The 25,921-nt window shown below is 37.4% G+C and overlaps 1 protein-coding gene across 13 annotated transcripts in view; it reads left to right on the forward strand.

Annotated features, from left to right (window-relative positions):
* Positions 1 to 25,921, forward strand: part of FHOD3 (formin homology 2 domain containing 3) — a 369,110-nt gene that overhangs the window by 196,388 nt on the left and 146,801 nt on the right. For all 13 annotated transcript variants that reach the window (XM_085220515.1, XM_085220513.1, XM_010708572.3 and 10 more), the window contains exon 6: positions 22,188 to 22,282. In XM_085220515.1, the coding sequence (XP_085076641.1) occupies positions 22,188 to 22,282 (95 nt within the window). The remainder of the gene's footprint in view (positions 1 to 22,187; positions 22,283 to 25,921) is intronic.

The following is a 25,921-nucleotide window of genomic DNA, read 5'->3' on the forward strand; positions in this document are numbered from 1 at the left end:
GGAGGGGGATGAGATGAGGAAGATGACAAAAAAAAAAAAAAAAAGAAAAAAAAAGCCCCTGATATCCTGCTCCTGAACAGGTGTCAGAGAATGAAGCATCAACACTTCATATTTTCAAACTTTGAATCCTTTCTCACAATCGCTCTGTCAGAACAGCAAGGAGCACTTGTCAGAATTGTATAAGACTGCACAGTTGGTGTCAAATTATCAGTTATTAAATGCATGATAAATAGATAAGCCGTCTTCATCTCTTTCTAGCAGGCATTTTGGATTCAGATTTCCTGTTCAGTTGTGTTTACCCCAGTGTTGCAGGTTTTCATGAAGTTCTCTTGCAGAGTTTGTGCTGAGAAAACTGCTTCCAATGTCCTTTATGTAGAGTGAATTTCAAGCAGTCATAGCCTGTACTCTTCAAGTGATGCTTCATCTGAACATCATCATGCTGTGATTTTAAACAGCCTTGTCCTAAAGAGATTTCAGAATTTAATGTCAGCAAACTTGTAGCTGGAACATTAACATGCTTCTTCCAGATGTATATTGAAATATTTTACTTTCTTACAACTAGAGCATTTAGTCTATTGCTTGGCCGTTTTTTACGCATAGATGAATGTTGTTGAAAGCATTCTTTTGCAAAGGCTGTGCTTAAAAAAAAAAAGTTTATTTTTGTTTCTATCCTGAAAAATAAAGGCTCATTTCACTAACTGCAGTTGACACAGTCTGAGTGTTTTGTTTGTTTTTCAGACAAGACCATATACAAAGGAAAGAACAAGACAGTATACTTAGGCCAAAGAAAGTGTTAAATTGAGAGTCGAAGCTTATTCCCATTGTACCAAATTTGAAGTGCTTCTCTGAAATGTACAGCACTGATCATGCTGAATGAACTTGAAAACTGTTGGTTACTCTCAAGAATCTGTGATTTTTTTGACATGTGTGAATAAGGCAACATGTCTTCTATCCTTTTAAGTATTCTTCCCTCCTGTGCTTCGGTTGTAATTGTCAGGGCGTATGAGAGCAGTATTGTGGATTCTCTATCCTATTAGAGGAGAAATGAGTAGCATCATTCCAGACCGGAGGTTATAGTTAGAACAGGAACTGATTGCTGTAAAGCTACAGCAACTGCTGCTTATCAAATGATGGTGCTAGAAATGTTCTTCCTTCTGAATGTGAACGTACCACAGAACAAACAGCTGCTGCTTCATACAGACACATGCATATACTTTGTGACGCACTGGGCACAGATTTGTCTTTGAGTGTTGTAAACTGGGATGGTGCTTACAAGCAGGAATTTCTGAAGTATTTTCAAGGTTAAGACCTGATGTCCTTGATTGTGCTTCTGTTTATCATGCTGATATGATCAGGAGCTAAGTCTTGGCAAGCATGTGAAACACAAAAACTGAGTCCAGAACACTTACATTAATAATAATAATGATGACTTTAAAAAACACTGACAATTATGTTAATATTGTAAAAGTAATTTCTGGTTTTCTTGCAGAACCAAAAGATCACTCTGGATTGTATTGGCATTTAATGGCCTTTTTTATTCATTTGAGGGGCATCATAATCACTCCCTTTAGGTATGAGAGGATTTAATATGTAAATGCTCTGAAATATCTGGAAAAGTTAATTAAAAATAATCAGGGTAACTTACTGCTGGTTTAACTGAAGATCTCATTTTTCATTAATGCCCTTCAGTGTTTATTTATAAGCTTAAAAAAAAATTGCTTACTGGATTATCCACAAGCTCTTTACTTCATGTCTTTGAAATACCAGTGCATATTCAAATGCATACTCCATATAGAATACATAGGACAATGGTTTTCTCTAACTATAGGGATTTTTTTGACATTTCTACTCTTCCTCCAACCTCTCTGTTCTGAACAAGAACCACATTGCATCTATAGGTTTTCACTTAAAGAAAATGTAAATTTTTGATTTCTCCTCTTTGATGCTTCACATTTTCTTTACACTTCACTACTGCCATTAGAAAAATACTCAGCAAATAAAAATTGAAAAGATAGCCTTACTTTTACAAAGCAATATTCCCACTGTTACAGGTTTTAAGCTTCTCACTGGCATCACTTTACAATAGTATACTATTACATATGTATGTTAGTGAAAAGATAGCTTACACTGCTGACTTTAACTTAGAATTTAAGAAAATCATTACATTTCTGTCCCCAAAAAGTACAGAAAAAATGAGTTCCTCACAGTCCTCTTTTACTATTTCTGTTTGTGCTTGCATCCCATAATATGCTCCATGAGTCCAGAATGTAGAGCTCTTCTAGCTTGAATTATCTGGTTACTTAATTTGGCAGGTCAATTTGACTTCTTTCAGTTCTTGATCCAGTTTATCATGGGTGTGTATGAACAGCTGCAGCAGCACGAGAGTAAGTGGTTCCCTTGAGCAGGAGAGGGTTGGGCTGCTTTTTCCCAGTGACAGCATTGGCTTGTCTTCTGCCATTTGTATGAATTTTTCTTTTGTACGAGGTTCTTGCTCCAGTAACTGGCCTGACGTGGCTGTGTTTTGTTCTTGCTGTTACTACCTTGTGTCTTGATTGCATGCAAGGCAGCTTCAACTCAATTTGACCACCTGTAAAATTTTGTTGTATTTATTTAAAAATAATAATAATTTTGTTCTGAATTTTGTTTTTAAAACTATATACTCGTGGCATTCTCTTGAACACTCATGGAAACGACATGAGGTATATCCCTGTAATGATTGGACTTGAATTGTGCTGCTTTGAAGGTAGAAAGTGCCAAGGCCCTTTCTGAAGTGGAGCAGGCAGCGAAGTTGTAAATGGGGAGGGCTGAGTTGGAGATGCCTGTTAAGTGGCTTGGAAAGCTCTACTTGCTGCTACTCCAAAAGGAAGGGGAGCAGCATATTGTTGCTACTGCTTGAACACGTCTCCAGTAATAGCTGTCACCCTTTCTGCCTTGCCTCTTCATTTTGTTGCAACTGTCTGAATCAACCTGACTTTTATAGCTCTAGAAAGCAGCATTTGGTGGTTGTCTGCCCTCCTAGTTTGCTGCATACTAGAAGATCTAGAAATAGCTGTATTCTCTATCATGGCACCTTTCAATTTCTTTTTTCTTGAAAAATAACATTTTTTTCAAGTAGAAACAGAGTACAGAAAAGGAAGGTGGGGAAAAATATCATGTTTTCCTTCTCTAATTTGGAAGGGAAAAAGAGTGAAGTATTATGTTATTCAACATTACACCAATTTAGCTAAATGAAGAAACTAGTTTCCTTAGGGCCATTGAGGCAGATTTCTCAAGCGAATCCTTCAGAGCAAAGTCCAGTTTTTATTCATGTGCTTTAGGAGGCTTGCCATACAGTCACCTAAAACCAGATGATTCCTACAGAGGCAAAGTGTAGAATTCTTCTAAAGCATGCCAGAGAACACGCAAAGGCTTTAAAATTAATGTCACAATAGCATAATATTTGTATTACAGTACATGAGAGATAGGGTAGATGGGTATCTACAATCATTTGTATACTTTTTCTTTAGTATTCAGGTATGAAACAAGTCTAAGAATGTTACAGGATTGCTTTGTATCAAACAAAATACAGCATTCTGAAAGTAATACCCTGCATTATGAGACACAGATTACAAGGAAATTCATTTTGCTTGCTGTTCAGCTCTTTTCTGTCTGATTTATTCAGGAGCAATGGTATTTGAATGCACTTTCATTGCTGAAGAGAAAAAGTGAAACCCTTTTTCTGAATCCAGTTTTACTGAGGTAGTTGAGATGAAAAGGCATACGGACAATGAAATTCTCTAACATATTAAAGGTGTAGACTGTGAAAGAAGGCAAATACTATTCCTTTCCTGCCATCTTGATTATCATGCTTAAGCCATCCTCTCCTTTCAGACAGGTTCTATTTGTATCCACTTTCCCTGCTAAAATCAAATTTTTGGTCTCTCTTGTGAATTGTTAATACATTGGTTGTTCCATCAGCTTGTGCTGTTTTTCATTGTGTTTCTTTTTTTTTAAGAATGATACGGTAGGCACCATGCTGGCTGGGGAGTTGTGGGATTTTTCTTCAATGCTGCGTGGATGATAGATATGCAAGAAAACGGTCTCTTTGTCTGAACTTTACCAGTATTTGAGGTGTGAAACTAAAGGTCTTACTCTAGCAGTATTCTTTCTTAAGCAGAGGTGTTTGTAAAATGGCAACCACTTAGCTTTCCACCATGAGTGTAATTGAGTCTGGTATATGGCTGTAGGCAGCCATCACTTGATGTCTCATGTTACCGCATCTGTCACTTAGATTAACAACTGATCTGGGTGATACGACAATATCTAGAGAACTGAATAGAAAGACCGCCTTAAATAACTAGATTGTTGTCTCTTTCATCAGTAAAACGAAGAAGAGATCTGGTCATTGTAAGGCTGTTTTCTGAAATTCATCAAAGAGGTTTGGGATTTGTCATGGCAGTCTTGACCTCAAGACCAAAGGGCATCCTACCTAGGTCTCTGAATTTGTGACATAGCTGGCACTATGCGTACTTTGGCAAGTTTTCATGGGCCCTGTAACATTTGTCCCTTCTGTTCTTCTAACTAATTTATACCCAGTATCAATGAAGCTGTCTCATGAAAAGGAACAGTCTAAGCTAATAATTGCTGGAAATTATTCATAGGGAAGGTCTGTCCCACTTCAGCAGGAAATCTATTTTCTGATATACTACAAAGATTTGCACAGTTTAGGTAGATATCTCTATAGCTCTGCTATTATAATTCTTTCTCCTGAGAATACAACCTAACGGAAGGTATTTTAACTTAGTAGGCGCAGTAAACTGCAGCCCTGAGACTGGACAGTTCTGAGTGTCAAGGACTGAGGAATGGTATGGGCAGTGCGCGCCCTCAGTGGTTTGGAACTTCACCCCTAAACAGCTGCAGAATCCTGAAAAACTAATAGAACATTTGTTTACACATTTTCCATTACTTTTATGGTTTTTTTTAATAGCTTTTCTGTAAGTCATTCAGAAAAAGTCACAAATAGGCAATTGATGTGCATTAGTTCCTTTTTTGCTCAATGATCTTTCTGTAGTGATTAATCGATCAGTGGTTAATCCTTAACCAGCAGAATCAAGCATGCTCCTACTGTGATAGTAGCTTCTATGATCTCTCCTCTCTTTATAGGTATGCCTACATAGAGGCATATACAGGTAACTATATATAAATACTCTGTTGTTCTTTGTTTTCCTGTTGTTAAATTATGCATTTAATTTCTGCTTCTTCTGAGATCAGTGCGAACAGTGTTCTTACAGGAGTTTTTTCAAAAATGTATCATTTGTATGTAATGTAATAATGTAATAATAATGTAAACATAATGTAATAAATCACAGGTGTTTTTCATGTGTTCTCCTACCCCTTTTCAGAAACTTGTGACAGTTTCTCTTTTGTTTATTTCCTATAAATGAAAACTTCAGTTGGGACTTTGATAGAGTTGACTTTTCACTTTTAAAACTCAGGCGGTAAAGGTATCTTTCACAGAAATTAAAATTTATGAAAACAAAAGTATAGAACACCTGTTCTTTCACTAAATACTAATATGAAAGAATTATTCCAAATTAGCTTTGATAGACTTTATTAAAGTAGGGGTGGGGGGAATAAAGAGGAAAATATGTGTAGACTGGTGGGGAAATACTAGGTTTCAAAGTGATATTTTCTTCAGCTTTCTGGGATCCCTGCAACAACAACTGAAATGATATTCAAGTAGGAAAGAATGATAAAAGTGTTGTGAAGCATTAGCTTTTCTATCCACATACATAGCATTATCTTGGACAGTAAGCAAGGCAATGTCATTTGTTGTTTGTAGCATGCATCTTTGTTATAAAAATAGAATTCTCAAACCACTTCAAAGATTGGGACTTTAAAAGTATAATTTGAATGATCTTGTGCAAATAGGCAGCAATCTTATTTTAAGCCAATTATGCACACAAAAGGATTTATCATGTAGTGTCCATAGTTTTATTTTGGTATTATAGAAATTGAATTTTGGAATGAGGATATCTGAATTGGATTCATATAGTTAGATATGCTTTTCTACACACAACATTTGTGTACAGGATGTATATGATCATAAATATGTGCATAAATGCTGAAACAAATAGGTGTCAGTGCGAGATGCAGGGAGGAAAAAAAAAAAAAACTGGTTTGCAGAAGTGACCTAGAGAAGTAATTTGCACTGCTGTAAGGAATTTTATCTCTAACTTGAGTTTTTCTAATCTTTTGACTCTGTTAAATTTATTTGCTTAGTCAAATCTACATGGTAACGTGGATGGGTTTGGAAAGCTAAAAGGATAACGTTTTCGTAATTGAAAGGCAAAATTCTTCTTGCATGATACTGCTTACTCCAGAGCATGTCTGGTTGCACAAGGAAATGCACAACTGAAAAGGTGGAAAAGGAAGGTGCCTTGGCAGCCCTTCATACAGAGAATAAAGTATAGCTAGTCTTTGTGTGCTTTATTATATCTACTCTGTATTGTTAATTAGGTGAGGAATGTGTACTGTTGTACTGTGCATGCTGTATACAGAAGGCTTGTTAAATGTTGGCAGTCAAGATTTGAGAAAAAACGGGATGAGAGAGGACAGGTGGTAAGTGAAACTGTATCCGATTCCAGCTTTGTAGCCATGGAAGGCTCTGAGGCAGGCAGTTCTTTGTAAGCAGAAGGGGAGTCTGAGTAGTCCACCTGGGACTGGCACCTTGCTGTGTCTGTTTCTAATTTTGCATTCTAGCTGTGTGAAATGTTAAAGAAATGGAAGGTGGCTGATTGAATCTCACAACTTTAACACATCCTTTCTACCCGCACCTCACTTCCCTTGAATTTCACTTTTTAGTGTTCAGAAGATGGATGGGCATAGAAGATCTGCAAATTTTCCCTGTGGTGCTTTTGCATGAGGTTTTTCAGGAGATGGCAAACACAGCTCAGGTGAACATTTAGCTCTACATATGCTATTTCCATGAAGCAACTGCTTTTCACAGAGCATGTGAAGTGCAGGGAAAGGTTTTGTTTGTTTTGTTAGTTGGATCATTTCCTTCAAGCATGTTCTTAAAGCCCTTTGACTAATGAGAAAACTACAAAGTGTTTATTTTGGCAAGACATAAATAAAATATCATGCTGGAAATCATCCCAAAAAAATGGAGACATTCTCAGTGTTCAAGCAAATATCCTCTCTCACCTTTTGAAAATTTCTGTTTAGAAAACAAGTAAAAACTCTTTCTGTTTCCTTCTACAAGGGAGTGGAAAGAAGGAAAATAATGTAAGAAGGCATTATGTAAGTGGCCAACCCTCATGGAGAAAAAAAATCCATATACTAATTGTTTTACTAATACTTCCATTCCTCCAAGTCAGTTTTCTGAGGTGTTACCTTGTTTATGTTGTAAGCTGGACCAGCTGCTTGAAATAGGTTACACATTTGCCTCCCTCTGAACCAGCTTGGCAATTCAGGAAGGCTACAGGGAAACTGCATCTTTTCCAGCAGTAGAAGCAGTGTGGGGCACGTTGTTGCTGCAGTCACTAATGTTCATTGAAGGCTTGGGCTGGTTTCTATTCCTGCTTCATTGAATAAACACATTGAAAGGAAGAATGGTCATTCCTCTAATGGAAGATTTTGGAGGAAAAGATAGCTGTCTTTCTTGCTAAAAAGGAACATTGGGAAGTATTAGAAGGTTTTGTGGGGACAGGGCCATATAGTCTACACAGTTTGTCTAGAGATTTATGTAGTTTGGATAAGAATTCTGGCTCTGAGCCCATATGTCAAACTTGAAATGTGATTAAGATGGGAAACAATAGACTTCATTTTTTTAAATGCTTGTACCAGTGATGTTGTCTCTTTCTCTCACTACTTCATATTTTATTTCTTTTCATAAAGTCTCCTGAGTTGGATACATTTTAGGCTACTAAATTATGTAACTAAGAAACTCTCTCACAAGTTGAAGTACAAAAATTGAGGTTCATACAGAGCGGTATTTTGAAGTCTCAAACATGCTCAGGAAGATGTAAAACAGTTTAGCATTTATTATGCAGTGGTTGTGAAATAATTTGTTACAGGTTTAAATTAGCCATGTTACTGCAGTGTTGATTTTGTAAACTCTTTGAGATTTTCCTATGCAGTAGCAAGCAGTTGTCTTTATTTAATTGATAGATATAGTTTACATTTATTTTTTCTGCTATTTGACCACAAAATGTGACTTACTTGCATTCAGGCTATTCTGTTTCTTTTGCAATTCTTGAGAGCATATAGTCCTTTAAATCAAGCTGTGAATCAAAATGAATTTATCTACTTGCAGACAGTAGACCTCCAGTAGACCAACATGGAGGTCTACTGTCTCTCTTCATCTCAAAATCTTTCCAGAGTATGGTGTAAAGAGGATGTCATTAGTTCTCTTGAGTTAGGTTAGGTAATAAGAAAGTTAGGAGTTAGGTGACATTTTATCAGTGTTCTTTTTAAGGAAACAGGGATATAGATAGGAGTCATTGAAAAAAATGGGATTTTAAACTAAATGGCTGCAAGTAGTGTGATGAATCTACAAGGGCTGCTCTGAAAGTAATGCTTCCTATTTTATTCTGTTGGCCCCCAACGTCAATATTCTGTAACGCTTTGTTGCCATATGATAGATGGCAGCAGAGGGGCAGTCTGACGGAGTGACATCTGACATGGAAGTGCGTATGAAGTAAAGCTGCGTCATTGAAGTTTTCCACGCAGAAAAAATAGCACCCACTGACATTAATCAGTGCTTGCTGAACATTTATGGAGACCAAGCAGTGGATGCAAGTAAGGCAGTGGGTGTATTTCTGCAGTACTGACAGAGACAGTGGGTCACTGTGCATATTTTTGAAGCACAACATGCAGGCTCTTGTTCATCACTGGTGAAAATGCAAGACTAATGGTGGTGAATCTGTAGAAAAACATTGCTTTGTAGCTGAGAATTTGCTCTGTCAAACAGCATTATTGTGGTCTTTGTTGTCATCTCCATGGAAATAGGAGGTATTACTTTTGGAGCAACCTGTATAGCAGTTTCATTCCATTAGGGCTTGAAGTAACTGTGATACAATCTTTAATTTTATCCACATGCTTTTTTTTCCGTAGGCCTTCACTTAGTTTGGTACATAAGGTCAACATGATTGGACAAAGTTGAGGGACCATGCAGTGGAGAAACTGTTCTTGTTGTGACTCTGGCCTTTGTTTTGCTGCAGAATTATAAGGCAAATCAATCCTGAAAATGTAAGGGGAAAAAAAAAAAGGAAAAATAAAAATGGAATCTGAATCTCTGACTTGGTACTCCTTTGCAGTGAATGCTAGAAGAGTAACTTCAGTTAAACTTTTAAGATAGCATCATTGTGTTCCTGGTTCATCATTTCTTGGGAAACTCATCTGAGACCATGTTGTGAGAGCCGGCCCTAACTTCATCTGCAGCTGTTCTATGGATACTTAAAGTTCTGTTACGTCAATATGTATTCTCAAAAATCAAATCATCTGAAGTATGAAATCCAGAGCTAGTAAAACCTCTGACTTCTTTGCAGAATAGAATAAGACAGATTTTTTTACCCATAGGTGTGCTATGCAGAAAATGTATTCAGACTTGCTGAATATCAGAAAACTCTTCATGAAACGAAATACTGTCTTTGGACGCTTGCTCTAAAAAATTGCTGGGACTGCTTATTGAGAAAGTACTTTTTAACAGAGTATTTTCCAGTTCTAACTTTCAATAGGGTAGTACTGAAAAGCTCAGAAATAATGTTTCTTTAAATTGATATTGACGTTGTTAATCTTGTACACAGAGTAGGCTGAATTAAGTTTTCTACAGGAATCCTAATTCTGTTATTTTAAAATTTGCTTCATTTTTTGCATGTCTAATGTTCTTCTAACTTAGTTCTAAGTACCCAGAAACAGTTAATTACCCGTATAAGATTTGTCTTGATTGCGGTCTAGCTATGGCATCATTGCAATAGTCTTCTATACTGGTTATGCACAGATGGTTTGGGTTCAGTCCACATTACTTACTGAAAGAGCCTTATGTGGAAGTGTCCGTGATACTTAAAGGGCTGGTTTGAGTCTGGAAGTAATTTAGCTCTTTCCATGTGGAGTTTCTTTCTCACCAAGCAGACTTCAGCACTCTAAGGCAAGGAGCTGTTAAGCCGCTTTGTATCCAAATTGCCTCTTCAGTGTCATCTTCAGTGTTAGTGTTACCCAGGGATCCCAGTCCTGCTGTAGGATCCAGCTAATGAAGCACTGACCAATGGTACCATCACAGAAACATTCTTGCATTCATACAGACGATTACCAACAGAATGTGGTCACTGGATCATAACATCAATGAAATGAAATAAAATCACTCAAAAATGTTTTGGAAGTAAATTGGATTTCTCAAAGGGATTTTTCATTTAGCTAGATATGAGTAAATAGGAATTGTAGACTGTCGTACTGATAGATCCACCCCCTCCATTTTCATGGTTAGTCGGTGCATGATTCACTCTCCTTTGCCATCCTGTTTGAAAAGCAGACATCGATGTCAGACATCATGTTTTTAGATCAAATGACACTTAGGCCCCCTAACATTTTCCTTCTGTTCTGAATATATTTTATCAGCTTTTTCGTACTGTAACACAATAAAATGAAGGGCACAGATTCTGTAATTTGCCTTTGTCCGTAATTTAGGATTTAATACACTGTTATAAACTTTTTTTTTTTTTTTTTTTTTTTTTTTTTTGCCTGAAAATTTTGAGAAGGGACAAGAAGTTGAATTACTGTGCATTCTGCTTGGATATTAAGCCATCTCAATTCAGTTAGAGAAGACAAAAGAAGCCTGAGCTATTTCTGCTAATCAAAAACAAGAAGTCAGTCTTCAAAACACAACTTTTATGATATTTTGTTGATGAGTATGTACTGCTAAAAGCAGTATGTGTTAGAAGAAGAAGAAGATTTGGCTACACTTCTCTTGAAGAATTGTTGTAGGAAGATGGAATTTAGTATTCAAAGGAATTCTCACTTTCACTGTGCTGAAGAAAGAAGGAAAAAATAATAGTAGGACTAAAAGAGAATTACAGTTAATTTGGAAGGAGTCTTTGCTCATTATCTGAGATAGGTTACCACCAAACAGCATTTTCAGTCAATATTTTGAATAAATGTGAGCTCTGTACTTTAAGAGAATTTGTAACGATGTCTCATCCTGACACCTCTTTCTCATGGGAAGTGCACTTGAAATGCAAGATATGAACTTGTGACTCTAGCACATTCTTTACTGTGAGATTTAAAAGTAGACCACATAACCCTAAGTTTCACATAGCAGCAGACATACTTGAAACAGAAAGAATAAAAAGCACATTTAATGAAGTGTTGTATCACTTTGCTTTCTAGTGCTGACTTTGGCTTTGTTTAGCCAGTACTTAAAGAATAGAGTCTTTCATTAATTTGCCCTAACAAGCATAAAATTCAAGAGATGAAAGTGAATTCTTTAATGACATGCCCATTACTGCTACGTGGAGTCTGTAAGAAACATTAGAGACAAGCAGAAGAACAATAAATATCTGAAAAGTGTATGTGTATCAGGAATTCAATTTTGAATCATGGTATAATTCCAATGCAGAAAATTAGTAGAATATGCTCACTATTGTTTTTTAAGGTAGCACAGTGAATAAAAAGTTACAAATGTACTTTTTTCTAAAATTGTTTTATGTTGGAATGCCTATAGGCAAAAATGCAGAGGTCACGATGTAGTCTTTTATGTCATCTTTTACTTTCTTTTAAGATGACATCTTTTAAGTCATCTTTTACTTTCAGGCCGCTTCATTTGAGCTTTTTTTTTTTTTTTTTGTACTCAGGGCATTGTGGTAAAGACATTGGGACACTGTAAGAAAGTCTTCCTTCCAGTTTTTGTTTAGACACAGGTCTTTGCTTATGTACTATTTTAATTTAGTTGCTGAACTTAAAATCGATTAAATTCTTACAAATCCTGATTTGTACTTCAATTCAATGGTGCCTAAGCAGCAGAGAAATGTTTTGACTATTCACTGGTGATTTTGGATGATTTGGATTCAAGTCAAACAGGAAAAATATGACTTTCTACCCATGCTGCAGTGACATTTAAATCAGTTGATTTCAAGAAGCATTGAAGGAATATCAAGTTGATATTGTAAACAACAATTTTGGAAGTTTCTTTATACTTTTTTGCCACTAACATTTCAAGCACTTCTCGGATATCCCCAAAATTTATCATAAAGCTCCTGTGCTGTCTGTTCATTTGTTGCATGTCTGTCTATTGAGATGAAGAAAGATCATCATCCATAAATTGGAACTTTCTGACTAGTTTAAAACCTTCTATTAAGAAATGTTAAAGGTGGTAGCTAATTAAAGGCTTTTGTAGTGTAACATCTCTTCTACTGTGAAACTTCTTTCACAGTCCTTTATTTTGGGAGAGACCAGCATTTGATGTACATTGTCTCATAAAAAAGATATGTGAAAATTAAAACAGCTCCACATAGAATGTATGGAGGAATTCTCGTGTTTCCAGAGCAACTCTTCCATGGTATCCCCCAAGCAAACTTTACACTATCAGTTAGAATTCTTGTGTTTTACTGAAAATTGGAAAGCTAAGTATAAATTTTGACAGAATTCTTATTAACTATGTTTCCCACAAAATCCTCTGTGATAAATGATGGGAAATATCAGTGGTAGGAGATTACTGCTTCCAGTGCTAGTCTTCGCTTGTCTTTCTTTTCTTGTACCTCTGTTCTTCAAGAGTATAACACATACTGCTTTTAGCAGTACATACTTATCGACAAAATATCATAAAAGTTGTGTTTTGAAGACTGACTTCTGGTTTTTGATAGGCTGAAATAGCTTTATGTACTCATTGATGTAATGATGACTTTGTGTAAGCTTCTTTCCAAAGTTCCAGTTTATGTGTATTTAGATTCCTTACCATACATAATACTCCTATTTCAGGTTGCTAAATAGAGCCCCTTGTTTACCTGCTCAGAGTAGCATGCTGCAGAATCACCTGAGCTTCAAAAAAAAAAAACAAAAACAACAAAAAAAAATTTGCAATCCTGAGAAGTACCAGCAGTGATGGTAGTAATAACAAGACAACAGAGCATCACTGATCAATCTGCTTTACAAGGACTGTGCTTATTTTGTTGTTCTTATACAGAAATGCCAGGCATTCGTGTGTGGTTCCTGTTTCTGCTTCTCAAGAATCTTCCTTTTTGTTTAGGAAAAAATGTAAATACTGGGAAAAATGAGTATGTAGCGAGGGAAACTTCAAGATATAAAATGAAAAAAAAATACAGTCAAGGAGAATCTATTGGTTTATTCACTAGTGAATTGTCAAGTTTTATGCTGGAAGGTTTACTGTTGTCCTAACTAGAAATACTGTTAGTGACTAAGAATGTTTGGTATGTGAACGCTGTTACTGTATAGTTTGTCTTTTGTCTGTTGCTGTTCTACTCCACTTGCTAAACCGTCCAGCTGTTTAACCCATTTTTTAATTTGCACATAGAGCAGGAAACTTAAAACAGTCTGCTTATTTGATAATCACTGCAGAACTACCTGGCTGTAGTCAGTTAGGGTCCTACTTGCAAATAATCAGGGAAAAAAATAAAACAAGCTTCATATATTCTCAGTTTTCTGGCTCCAGGTGCAGTCAAAATAAGCCATTGCTGCTCAGACCAATCCTTGATTGTGTCTTCTTTCAGCTTTGCATTTCAGTTTGGTGTGTTTCCCTGTACAAATGCACAGTTCATTCCTGATGCTCAGCTTCTTGGCATTTAGAGGACAAGCTGGAATTCCAGCCCCATGTGCTGGGTGTAACTGATAATGATTGATAAAAGACAGCTAACACCTGCAAAACCTTTCTTTGTGCAGGGTAAACAGGTTTCTGAGGAGTTCAAGATGGGAGATGCAGAAAGGGGTTGGTTGTTTATTGTTGTTTTTTTTTCCCCTCATTCTGCAAAGGTTGGTTTGTGCTTCTCTCTTTGTACCTTCAAAGTCAGGATTAACATTGTTTACACAGAACTCTTCATGATGATTAATGGGGAGGGAAAGGACTTGAAATCAATCATGTCTAAGACATTGCCAGACTTAATTGCTCAATCAGCTGCCAAATAGATTGGCTAAGGTAATTTTCTTTGCATCTTGTCTACTGAAATGTATTAATAAAAGTTGTTGCTTGTTTAACTATTGCATACATTAATTGGAAGTGTAGTTTGTTTTCCCTGGTTTAGCTCTAAACTAAAGATAACTATTCTGGAGTCTTGCTCAATTTAGTTATCATTTCTTTGCTATGGATTAAATTTCAATTTAAGTAAAGTTTAATTCAATTAAATATTATGTGAGGGAGAGTAAAGACATGATGTGAGGGAGTAAAGAAGATAGCACCATACTTCAGTGGTGCACACTGAAAATGGAAGGGGCATTTGGCACTGGCTGAAACGCAGGACATTCAGTTTAAATTTAATCTAAAAAAGAAGACTAAAATAAAAATAAGTTAAAAATACTATGAAGGTAACTGAACACTGGCACAGTCTGTCCAGAGAGACTGTGCAGTTTCCAGCATTCAACCCAGTCCTGAACAACCTGTTCCAGCTGCCCCTGATTTGAGCAGAGCTTGGCGTGGACAATGTCCAGAGGTGCCATCCCAGTCTGTGAAATCTGATTCACTTTTACAGCTGTATAAAGCACACAGATGTGCAAGCATAGTAATTCCATTGCAAAAGTTTAAAAATGAGCCTTCTCAGAACTGTACAGATATGTGAACTGTTTCATTGGAAACAAGGAGAAATACCTATACAGAGCTTAATTTCTGTCCTTCTTCTGCAGCAAGAAGGCGTAGCTCAGACTTGGGCATGTAAGCCATTTGGATTTGATGCTGTAGAATTTACACAAATTATGTCCTGCATTTGCCCAGTGCATTTGCAGAATTTCTTCCCTCACAAGAAAATCTCACAGAGAATCTCAGCAATCGCTCTCTGCTCCTTAAGAAATGAAGCTCTGTCAGCATATGTGGAAGGCTCATCAGAAGATAGTTTTAAAATTCTAGAAGTCTGAATTCTTAAGAAAAACATGTAACTTCATATGTATATTGGAAGAGCACTAGTGTTTCAGCTTACATCAATTCAGGTGAGAAGTATCTGCCTGAATTCAAACATATATATACTTGTATTAGAGTGTGTTTACATAATTCATGGTTACCACACATTCTCTTTTTCCACTGGAGTTTTCCATCATGAAGTACCATGGAAAACTGATCCTCTTTTAATAATCATTTAGACAACCTTTTTTTTCTTCTTTTTCTATACTAACCCAATGCCTCATTGTATGCACTATTCATACTCATGCTCTGAAGGCAGTAGCCCAGCTGGATGCAGAAAAGAAATATGAGCTGCAGAGAAGTCAAGGATATAAAAAAAGTCAATTTAAAAGTATTTCTGTAGGGTTTATCAGCAGGAATCTGTATTCATTTATAAAGTTCCATCAGATTTGTCTCAAGTTTTTTTCTGAAAATCTTGGAAATACAAGTCAATATTCTTCAATCTGTTAAAACTAAAAATAACTGTTACAAGTTCTTGGTGTCTGCATCAGACCAATGAAAAACGTGACCATTCTAGTTTGCCACGCATGTAAACCTCAGCCAGTGTTTGAAATCACATGAGTTCCCAGAGCTGAGGATTTTATATCTTTGAGATTTTGTTAGAAAAGTTGAGTATTTCATACTTGTAGTCAGCTTGTAAAATAGTGCTCTAAAGCTGGAGTAGACTTTAATATTTTAATATTTTAATAAAATATTTTTTTGCGTATTTATTTTTAATCGTGAAATGTACCCAAATGTGTGTTAAGTGCTATTAATCTTGTAAAACATGTTGGAATTATGTTGCTTGCAATATAAAATAAGAATTAGACAATTACAGTTAGCCAGTTAATAATGCACGTACCTAAGTCAGATTTCAGTTCAAACAAAAAGTCATTCAGCTGGTTAACCTCTAATAGAGTCAACTCAGAGTGTATCCTTTCCTTGCATTCATATCAAATGAATTGCAAGAAATATCACAAAGGAAACACTGGAGCAGGTGCAGTTCTGGTGTGGTCACTTGGCATCACTCTGGCTGGTGTGTTGCCACAGATGTTGCACATCAAGTAAAGGACCAGCTTTTTCTGAAATAGTTGAGCTGATTAAAGCTGACTTATGTTCTTTGATCTTCTTAGGTGCTGTTTCTGAAAAGAACACTGGAGTAGAGGGGTGGCAAGAGAAGCATACAGGAGAGAAAACTGTGAGGGCTTTGTAAGGTCCTGGAATGTCAGTGCATTGTCTGTGTCCTGGAAGAGTCATGCTTCTCTCTTGTGAAGTGCTAGGGACACTAAGAGCCATTGGTAGTAAGCTTTAGGGAAGGGAGATTTGTGTATGTGTGCTCTGTGGAAATGGCAACCAGAGCCCTTGTAGTTCAGGGACCTCAGGGAGAGTTACAAACACAGCAGGTGGGGGATCCTCTGCTCCCCACACACTGCAGTCACAGCTGGTCAAGGCATTGTGCTTCCTATGTCTGCTTTACTGCCAGAGCTGCATCAGCAATTAATCTTTCGGGAACAAAAGTGTTTATCCATCTTCTGCATGGATTATTTCTGAGAGTTCTTGGAGCACAAATGTTCCTAAGTATCCTCAGTGGCTCACCAAAATTAACATTATTAAGATGAGCAATTAGGTAGAATGGAGTAACAACAATGAGTACTGAAGATCTTTCTGTTGTGCCAGGTGCATCAAGTTATAAATCTCCCTCAGAATTTCCTGCAGTTTTTGTGGGTGATGGAAACTATTGCCTGCCTGTGCCACTTAGGAGCTTACAGTTAAGCATGGAGCTTTAACAGCCTAACTGAAATAATAATTGCCAAAGCACATGTGTGCCATCTCTCTATATTTAAATTAATATATGCTGGGCAATGAGTGAATTGAAAACAGTCGTGTATAACGGTGTGAGAGTGCTGGTGGACAGAAACCTGAATGTAAGCTGGTAGTGCGTGCTTGCACATTGGTAAAAGTTGATCATATCCTGGTCTGCACCAGAAGAAGCGAGGCCAGCAGGGTGAGGGATGTGATTGTCTCCCTCTGCTTCATTCTCCTGAGACCCCATCTGAAATACTGGGTGCTGGCCTGGGGTCCCCAGCACAAGAAGGAGATGGACCTGTTGGAGTGGGTCCAGAGAAAGCCATAAGGATGATTAAAAGGCTGGAGCACCTCTCCTACAAGAAAAGAAAGGCTGAGGGAGCTTGGTTTATTTGGCCTGGAGAAGAGAAAGCTCCAGAGAGACCTTCCACTGTAGGAGGGAGACTCTTTATCTGGGGGTGTACTGATAGGATAAGGGGAAACAGTTAAGTTACACTAAAAGAGGGAAAATTTAGATGAGGTGTTAGGAGAACAGTTTTTTACTAAGGGGGTGATGAGGCACTGGCACAGGCTGCTAGATTTGTGGATGGCTTTTCCTTATGAAGGCTTAGGGCCAGGTTGGATGGGGCTTTGGACAACCTCATCTATTGGGAGGTGCCCTTGCCCATGCCAGTGGGTTGGAACTAAATGGTCTTTAAAGGTCCTTCCACCCCTGACTATTCTATCATCCTGAGACTAAAAGCTAGGCTTCAAGAAGTGTCAGCTAACATAAAAATTCTCATTTACAGTAGTAATGCTCTTTATCTATGTATCGAATTATCTTTGCAGTTTCTGCTTATAACTTTGTTTCTGAGGTGTGTATTTTGTGAGACAGTTCAGTTGTTAGTCTAGTATGGGTTAATGTGAGAGTCTTGTGAGCTAATTTCTTAGCATGTTTCAGTATGATGTCTGTGATAATGGAAAGAAGAAATGAGCAGGGGCTAAAAGAAAGGATTAGACAAAAAGGGATTTAAAGAAACTTTGATATGAAACAAAATGTTCTTGTACTTGTAGCCAAGAATAGAAATGTTCTTAACTTCCTGGATAACATTGTGATATCTTTAATAAGAGTTTAAAAAAAAAAAAAAAAAAATGGGAATAGGTATAATAGGTATATAAACAACAGATTTTGCTCAGGAGCTGAAAATAAGCATACCAATAATAACAAAACAAAAGAACAATTTTTGAAACTTAAACTGGTTCCAGGGTTGTGGAGTGAGAGTGTCACAAAGTTTGGTGTAGTGCTTCTTTGTAATTTGGATTTCAGAAGCACTGGAAAGGCCAGGCCATCTGTTTTACCTGATATCAGCTCTTACAAACTTGGATCTGTGCTGTGTTAATTTTCAATTAGCTGCATGATACCAAAGTTGCAATTAATAATGATTTCTCACCACCATTAGTGGACTTTAGTGAACTGTGGCAGTCTATCCTTAAATATAAGGTATAGTGTGCAGGTGCTGATGATTGTTGTTAGATAGCTCACAGCATACACTGCAAGTGCCGCTGATGAGGTGCCTGCTGAATTTTGGCCAGGAATCTTCCCTGGGAGCTGAAACCAGCAGAGGCAGGATTTGGCATTGGGCCACTTCACTGTATGTTTGCTTATTCTAATTTAAACAAAAGATGCAGAACTCTTGACGTGATGAATGGCATTTTGACTCCTCAAAAACTGAAAGCAAATAGTGCTTCTGCTTATTCAATGCTGGTGGTAAAATATGAAACACATAGAGAAGGTTAGAGAAGCATACTTCAGGAAACAGCTTGACATTCTGGATGAGAAAAATTTACTTAGTGATACTGGTTGTGATAACGTTTTGGGCTACAGTTTTTCCCCATTGGTCCTGTTAACTTTATACAGAAACCCAGGAGAGTATTAGTGCCAGTACTGGCAAGTTTTGAGAGGCCTTCTTAAACCTTTTATTTCACAGAACTCTATGAAGTTTCAGGCTGATCTGTCCTTTTCTAGCTAAGCCTTTACTGAGAAATGCAGTAATTTTCCATAGCTACTTGAAAATAGCTGTGGATAAAGTCACAAACTACTTTCACATTAGATTAAGGGTTTGTCAAGGGTAGTGGGAACAAAGAAATGCCAAATTAAGTCTGCTCCATATTTAAACTTCTCTCTCCCAGCCCCCTATTGCACAATAGCAAACTTTTCTCATGCAAGCATGTTGTTGATAGACTTCCAAAGAGAATTCCAACTAGCTGAGAGGTAGGATTAAATGGATTAAATAACCTCCTTGATTTTCAGTGAAAAGAAGTTCAATTGAAGGCATGTATGAATGCAAACTTAGATGATAGCAGACTACCTTGTCCTTCTGAATAACCTCAGGTTCTCTTGCAAATTAGCTTGCCTTTAATGGATGAGGATGTGTGTGTTGTCACGTCTATGTAAGCAGACATGTACGTGAAGCATGCACTATAGCCACAGGTATTGTAGTGATCTATATACAGCCATAGGATGAGATGTAGGAAAGTAGTTGCACAGTAAGGCTACAGGGAATATCAAATGGTGGCCAGTCTACCCTCTGTGTCCATGTACTACGAAGCTGGTGTGCCTTACTCAGTCAGCCCCAAGCCCCAGGAAAGCCTTCACCCCATCAGCTGGGCATACACACCAGTGTTTTTGTTTCCTTCCTTCTACCTTGGTACTGCATGGTTTCCAAGTGCAAATTCAGCTTGTCAGCACAGACACTTAACATAATATGAAAAACAAACAAAAAAAAAATCCTTTTTTTTTTTTTTTAAACTCTTTTCATGGCATTCTTTTCCTTCTCTAAGAATTTATCAGGCATCAGTTTTGTATAAAGTACACAGATATTTCTTAACTTACTCTTCCTTCTAATGAAAGACAATTTCCCCTCAGCCCTGCCTATCCTGTCTGCTTTCATTTTTCTGACCCCTAACAATTTGAAGCTCTGTTCCAAGGTCTGTCAGCAGCTGACAACTTGATGTGTGGCAGATAACTACTGTGGCCGTACCTTGTATGTGTACAACATGACTCTGTAGCAAATGTATATTCTGTTTCTATCCATTTTGTGGCATTCTTTCTTTCTCCTCTATAGCTTATTTGGTAACTAGTTCAAGTGGCAGCAATAGTAGTTTTTATCATGTGTTACTAACTTTTTACCTATAGTCAGAAGACCCATTCTGTTGCTGGAAAGATACAGATAATACCATATACTTGGAATGGCATCTATGACAAAAAGTAATTTAAAAAAAAAAAAAAATGGTGGGGGAAAAATTGGGAGAGGAGAGGCAAGATGAGTAGTAGGTTACACCTGTCAGGATCCCGGAAACATTTTTATGGCTTCTTTCTAAGGTCTACTGATTTGCTTTAACCTATTGCTATAAAGAGTTACATCTGAGAGCTGAAGAATAATGTATTCTGTATCTCAGTTAAGCATCCAGTCTAAGTATAAGGAGTAATTTTGTACTGTGTACATGCTTTGCCTTTAAAAGCCAATTTCTTGCTGCCTTTGATTTCTCTGTTAATTTGGAAAGATGTGCCAAGCTTAAAATTTGTATCACATTTGTTTCAAATTCAAGTTAAATCCCTTCACCCCCAAAAGAATTTATATCACAGGGAGGGGAAAAAAAAAGTGGCTTGGTGACCTTATCATGGCTGGATCTCATCCTGATTAAGGGCCAAATCTTTTTGGTACTGAAAGGAAGTAAAAACAAGTATTAGAAACTTTCTCTGATTACTGATGGGGATAGCAGTGTTCTCTTTCTTAGACCTGCAAGGAAATGCTACAAAGAAGACATTTATTTAGTCAGTATAATCCTTATCTCTTTTCTGACTGCCTTACATCTTTTATTTTACCTTAACACTTAGGGTTGTGTCCCTCCCACTTAATTTTATTCACCCGAGACATGTCTTAAAAGCTTGATGAATGATTACTTCCTGTGTAGCAGCAGAGAGAGACAGCATATCCCAAGGCATGGTAACTGCCTAAGATTATCTCCTTTACACCATTTTCTTGCTGTCCTTTTTCTCTGTCTTCATAACTGTATAAGGTCAAGCTTTGCTTCTAGTTTGGTATAACAGATGAGATAAGAAATGTAAGTACCTAATATTCGTATCTACTTTTAAAAAAAAAAAAGTAAGTAGACCAACTAGAGCAGAGAAGAAAGGAGGTGACAACTTTAAAGTGAAAGTTAGCTGCTCAATATAGGGGTACTTAAATTGCTCACCTAACAGGGATTTCTTTGAAAACTTCCCTACTGTTGAAAACCTCCCCCCAGTACTGCATAGTTGACAACATATATAAAAGTCAACAAATGTTCAGAATGTGTTTGGAAGACTACTAATGTTGTAATTTTCCTTGCCCTGTGTTTTTTACTTTATTTTTCCCCCATAAAGTGGTGTAGAAGGGGCTTGTCAGGTTGTGCCTTATATAATTGAGTTGTTATGGCAAGAAACTGGACTGAAAGGTGTTACATCAGTGATTATTTTTTTTTCATCCCACTGTGCTTTGATCTCCTATAAAGCAGATCTAAAAGTGGAAACTTTTGAAGATGGTAAATAAATTTTGCTAATCCACTTTTCATAATCTTTATGAAAAACTATTCTTATCAGTCTAAAAAGATTTAGTGACTGTTGTCTCTAGAAAGCCTTATTATCAGGATTACAAACTATGGAATTATTGTCATGAAATATTTTGCTTACATGTTTTGCAATATAGTTAATATTTCAGAATAAAAGGATAAAGATGATTCGCTTTTGGCCATGCTTTGTTGTATTTCCTCACTAAAATGCAGAAATGCAAAGGTGAATATTCACTGTCCTTTTTTAAGTTAATTGCCCTGCTTTAATTTCAGATTACTGAAATTAACTAAAATAGTTAACCTAATGCAAGTGTACTGATCCCAAGCATTATATGCTTCTGAAACAAGTGGTAAAAGTTTTGGCTCACGAGATCTAGCCCATTACATCTAGAGAGTCCATTGCAACAGCAAGCAGCATATACACGGGATACTATTTGCAGAATTTGAGGCAATGACATATAACATTTATAGAAAGGAACAAGTATCCATACTTACCACTGCAAAAAATTCACACTTATATCATTGAGCTGAAGCCAGTAAAGTTGCTGCGGTTGCCCAGGGTCTCATTTAGAAGAATCCTACCCACTGTATCTTCTGGTAATTGAGCTCTCTATGTCTCTGGAAAACAGTGCCTACAGTAAATTGTCAGCAATGCTTAGGGTTGTAATGAGTGTGTATATACATGTCTGATTTTTTTTTCTTCATTTCTTTGCAATAGCCTTGGGCCAGATTATGCTGTATGTTGATGGCATGAATGGAGTAATAAACCATAATGAAACCATCCAATGGCTGTACACGCTTATTGGGTCAAAGGTAAGAAACTCAAGAAAATTCTTGTTTTATATGTTTTTGGATCTTTTTAAATGCATTTAATTTGTATTATATATGCATTAGTGTTTTAACAGATTGTACGCTGGGTTCTAAATGAGTCTATAACTCACTGCCTGAAAACCAGGGCATGTTGGGCTGTTATTTCTATTCTATCCTTTTCCTACTCTTTTATGCTGTTGGTTATGAAAGCAAAGGCACTGGGATCAAAGAATATCCCAGGTTGGAAGGCACTCACAAGAATCATCGAGTCCAGCTCCTGGCTCCACTCAGGACCACCCAAACATCAAGTCCTATGTCTGGGAACATTGTCAAAATACACCTTGAACTCTGGCAGCTTGGGGTCTTGACCGCTGCCCAGGGGAGCCAGTTTTGGTGCAGACTCTTTCCCTAACCTCTTGACACAGCTCCATGCCGTTCCCTCGGGCCCTGTCACTGTCACAGAGAGCAGAGCTCAGCGCTGCCACTCCGCTCCCGGTGAGAAGCTGCAGCTGCCATGAGGCCTCCCCTCAACAACTCTGCTCTGGGCTGAACTAGCGATGCCTTCATTGCTGTCTGTATGCTGCCATTGGAGTTGACCATATTTTTGCTGTTGCAGTTAACAAGATATTCATTGAATCACTTTCAGGGTGTTCTCTTCCTTCCCTTTCCATTCTATGAAGGCAAATCTTTTTCTGCAGAGCAGTGTGCAACAGCTGAACTACCTTGCTGAGCACTGGGGAAAGCAGATTCAGAGTGGCTTCCTTCTTCCTTCTAGGGCTTAAAGAACCCTAGAAGACAGAATCTGGTACCTGCTCACAAAGGATTTTTTTATTAGTCCTTGCATGTGAGGAGGCAGCAACTGAAGTGCTATACCAGAATCTGTGCCACTTAAGTGGAATAAAAGTTTATATAGTGCACAGTCCATTTTTAAGGCTATCGGTTTTGGAAGTTGAAAAGGAAAGAGAGAGCATAAATTCTGCTTACACTCCATCCTGAATAGTTACAGTGTAGGTAAAACCACAAATCTGCAATCTGTTGGCTCTCCATCTTTGCTTGAAATTTGTGAAATCTCACAGGAACTGCTTCTGCCATTTAGACCTGCTTTGGACAGTCTTGAATGACACTATAACTGGAATAGGGTACTTTAGCTATTCTTGACAACTTGAAATATGCTGTAATTGGTAGATCTGAATCCATCGTTAGAATTATTAAGAAATTTCCAGGAATTTTTCCTCAAATGTCTGAGTCACAGAAAGTTGCTATTTGGATTCTATAGCGACATAGAGACACTGCTGCTTTTTTTCCCTTTCTCTCTTAGAAATAGCTTTCATAACAGGAAAAAAAAAAAAAAAGAAAAAGAAATAAAGACTCTGTGTCCTATGGGCTCCTTTTAACCACTCCAGTTTTTTTCTATGATATGCAAATTTCCCTGCTTCAGAAGATGAGCAAGGCAAAGAATAGATACTAAAGCATTAAGAGAATTGATTTATCTTGAGTTGACTGTTACAACAGGTAGATATGTAAAAGTAAGATAATATTTGTGCTTATCAAGCATCAGGTTTAATGAACATGATTAATGAGCAGTTCATATTCGAGAGAAGATGAGAAAATTTTCCCCACATAAAGTGTTCCACTGTTGGCTAGATGTTACACTGGGCAGTTTGCCCTCTCGAAGCAGGGAATGTTAGCCACAGTTGGAAAAGCAGTGCCAGAAGAGAGAGAAGAGGGTCCGTAGCAAGCCATATTTTCTATGGGACAGATGAAAGAAACAAGCAAAGCAAAGAAAAGAATGACCATGGTATCTGCAATTATTTTAATCCTATAATGAACCTAGTGGAGGAGAAATAACTGTATTTCTACCTGCAGAATAATTTCTGGCTAAATTTTCTTGACCAGAGTACTTTAACTCTTCAGTCCTTAAACTCCTTTCTCCCTCCCCCATGGTCAGCCATTATCTCCATATCCTGGCTCAGTGCCTGCAGCTAAAGAATGCGGGCAATGTGCTTTGAATAGTTTGGTTTCAGGTAGCATCAGAGTTGATTTTTCATTATTGTTTGACTGTCTTGAAAAAGATCTAAGTCTATGTCTTTGTGCCAGAAGCTAATCGAAGATATGACAGGCTTAGTAACACAGTATGGTGTGATAGCTGCTTTATGCTCTTTAAGATGTTTTTGGCTTTCTGCAAACAGCAAATCCATGGAATTTGCAACACACCTACAGCCTAATTTGCAGTCCCACTCTCCTGGTTCCTTCTCTGCAGAAAAGGAGGGGAAACATTTTTTGACGTTGCTGAACAAAAAGGAATAGTAAAAGTGCCAATTAAGTATCAGGACAAATCCCTTTGAGAGGAAACAGAAGGCATGCAGTCATTCAGCTCCCACAGCTGCACCTGGACACATTGCTACTTGCCCTCTCAAAAACTCTGATGAAGTTTAATAAACTCAGCAGTGGAGATGGTTGAATCTTTTCATTGCAGATTTCTTCTGTCAAATTCTGTAGTGGTTTTTACCCTTTGCTGTTATTTGCTCTTCTGAATTTGTTTAAGGCTACTGGCTCTGTCTCCTGTGCTCACTTAGAGTACAAGGTGTTTGCATGTGCTTTTCCACCACAAGGACATGTTCAGCAAGGGACCTTAGGGCACTGTGACAGCCATAATTTTGGCATCCAGTGATACTTCTGTTCAGGAATAGGGAAAGGAAGAGGACTGAATCTTGAAATTAGTGAGAAAGAATGAGTATGAACAATTAACTGAAAGCTTGTCTAGATTGTCACAATTACGTGCTAGATTACTAATAGCTCCATTGCAGTTTTACAGTAGTTGCTTATATAGTTGGATTATTTGAAGGCACTGGTGACTTTGACACTGTACTCTAAGCTTTTGGTTAAAATTCCGGTGGCATGACTGAATTAGTGCTGCTGCCCTTACACTGGGTAAAAGGCATCAGACTGAGGAACTGAAAACAGAAAAGAAGGTTATTCTTAGATTTTTCATTTGGTAGTGGAGAAAGAGCCTCCTGTTTCAATTTGGCATTGCACGGGCATTAGATTGGAAATTTTAAGTTAGCAGTACCTTTATTTTGCCATACTGTTTAAAGAGAAGAACATTATCAGCAAATCCCAGACTAGGGCTCTGCAGACCTTTGCAAGATACCTGCATCCACATGTGACCAAGCCAGTAGACTTTCACGGCCGTTCTGTGCATTGCTTTCCAGTCATCAGTGGCTAGTATATCAGTGGTTTATCACATTTACACTGTAATCTCACTTTAAATATATTATATTAACTGTTTTGTCATTATGTATGTTTATCAGTCTTTCCCCATTTAACAAAACATTCAACTATGTGCTTAATTATAGGTATATGGTTACACTCTGTACCCACAGAACTTCAGTACGTAACTGAAAAATAACATAAAAATGTACAGCCATACTGCTACAAAAATGGACTATAACAGAACCAAATCACTGGTCATCTTAAATAAGGTAGAGGTTGTGCACAAGGGAAGTATCTATGTCAACAAAGTTTACACTCGGCATTCATTGATGGCATGGAAAGTTCATGCAAGATAATACACTCTAAAATCAAATCAAACGCACAGAAGTTGACTCAATATTAGTTAGCAGTGCTTTCAAAGTTGCTCCT

The sequence above is a fragment of the Meleagris gallopavo genome, chromosome 3 (genome assembly GCF_905368555.1).
Source record: "Meleagris gallopavo chromosome 3, MGAL_WU_HG_1.1, whole genome shotgun sequence".
Taxonomy (NCBI): Eukaryota; Metazoa; Chordata; class Aves; order Galliformes; family Phasianidae; genus Meleagris; species Meleagris gallopavo.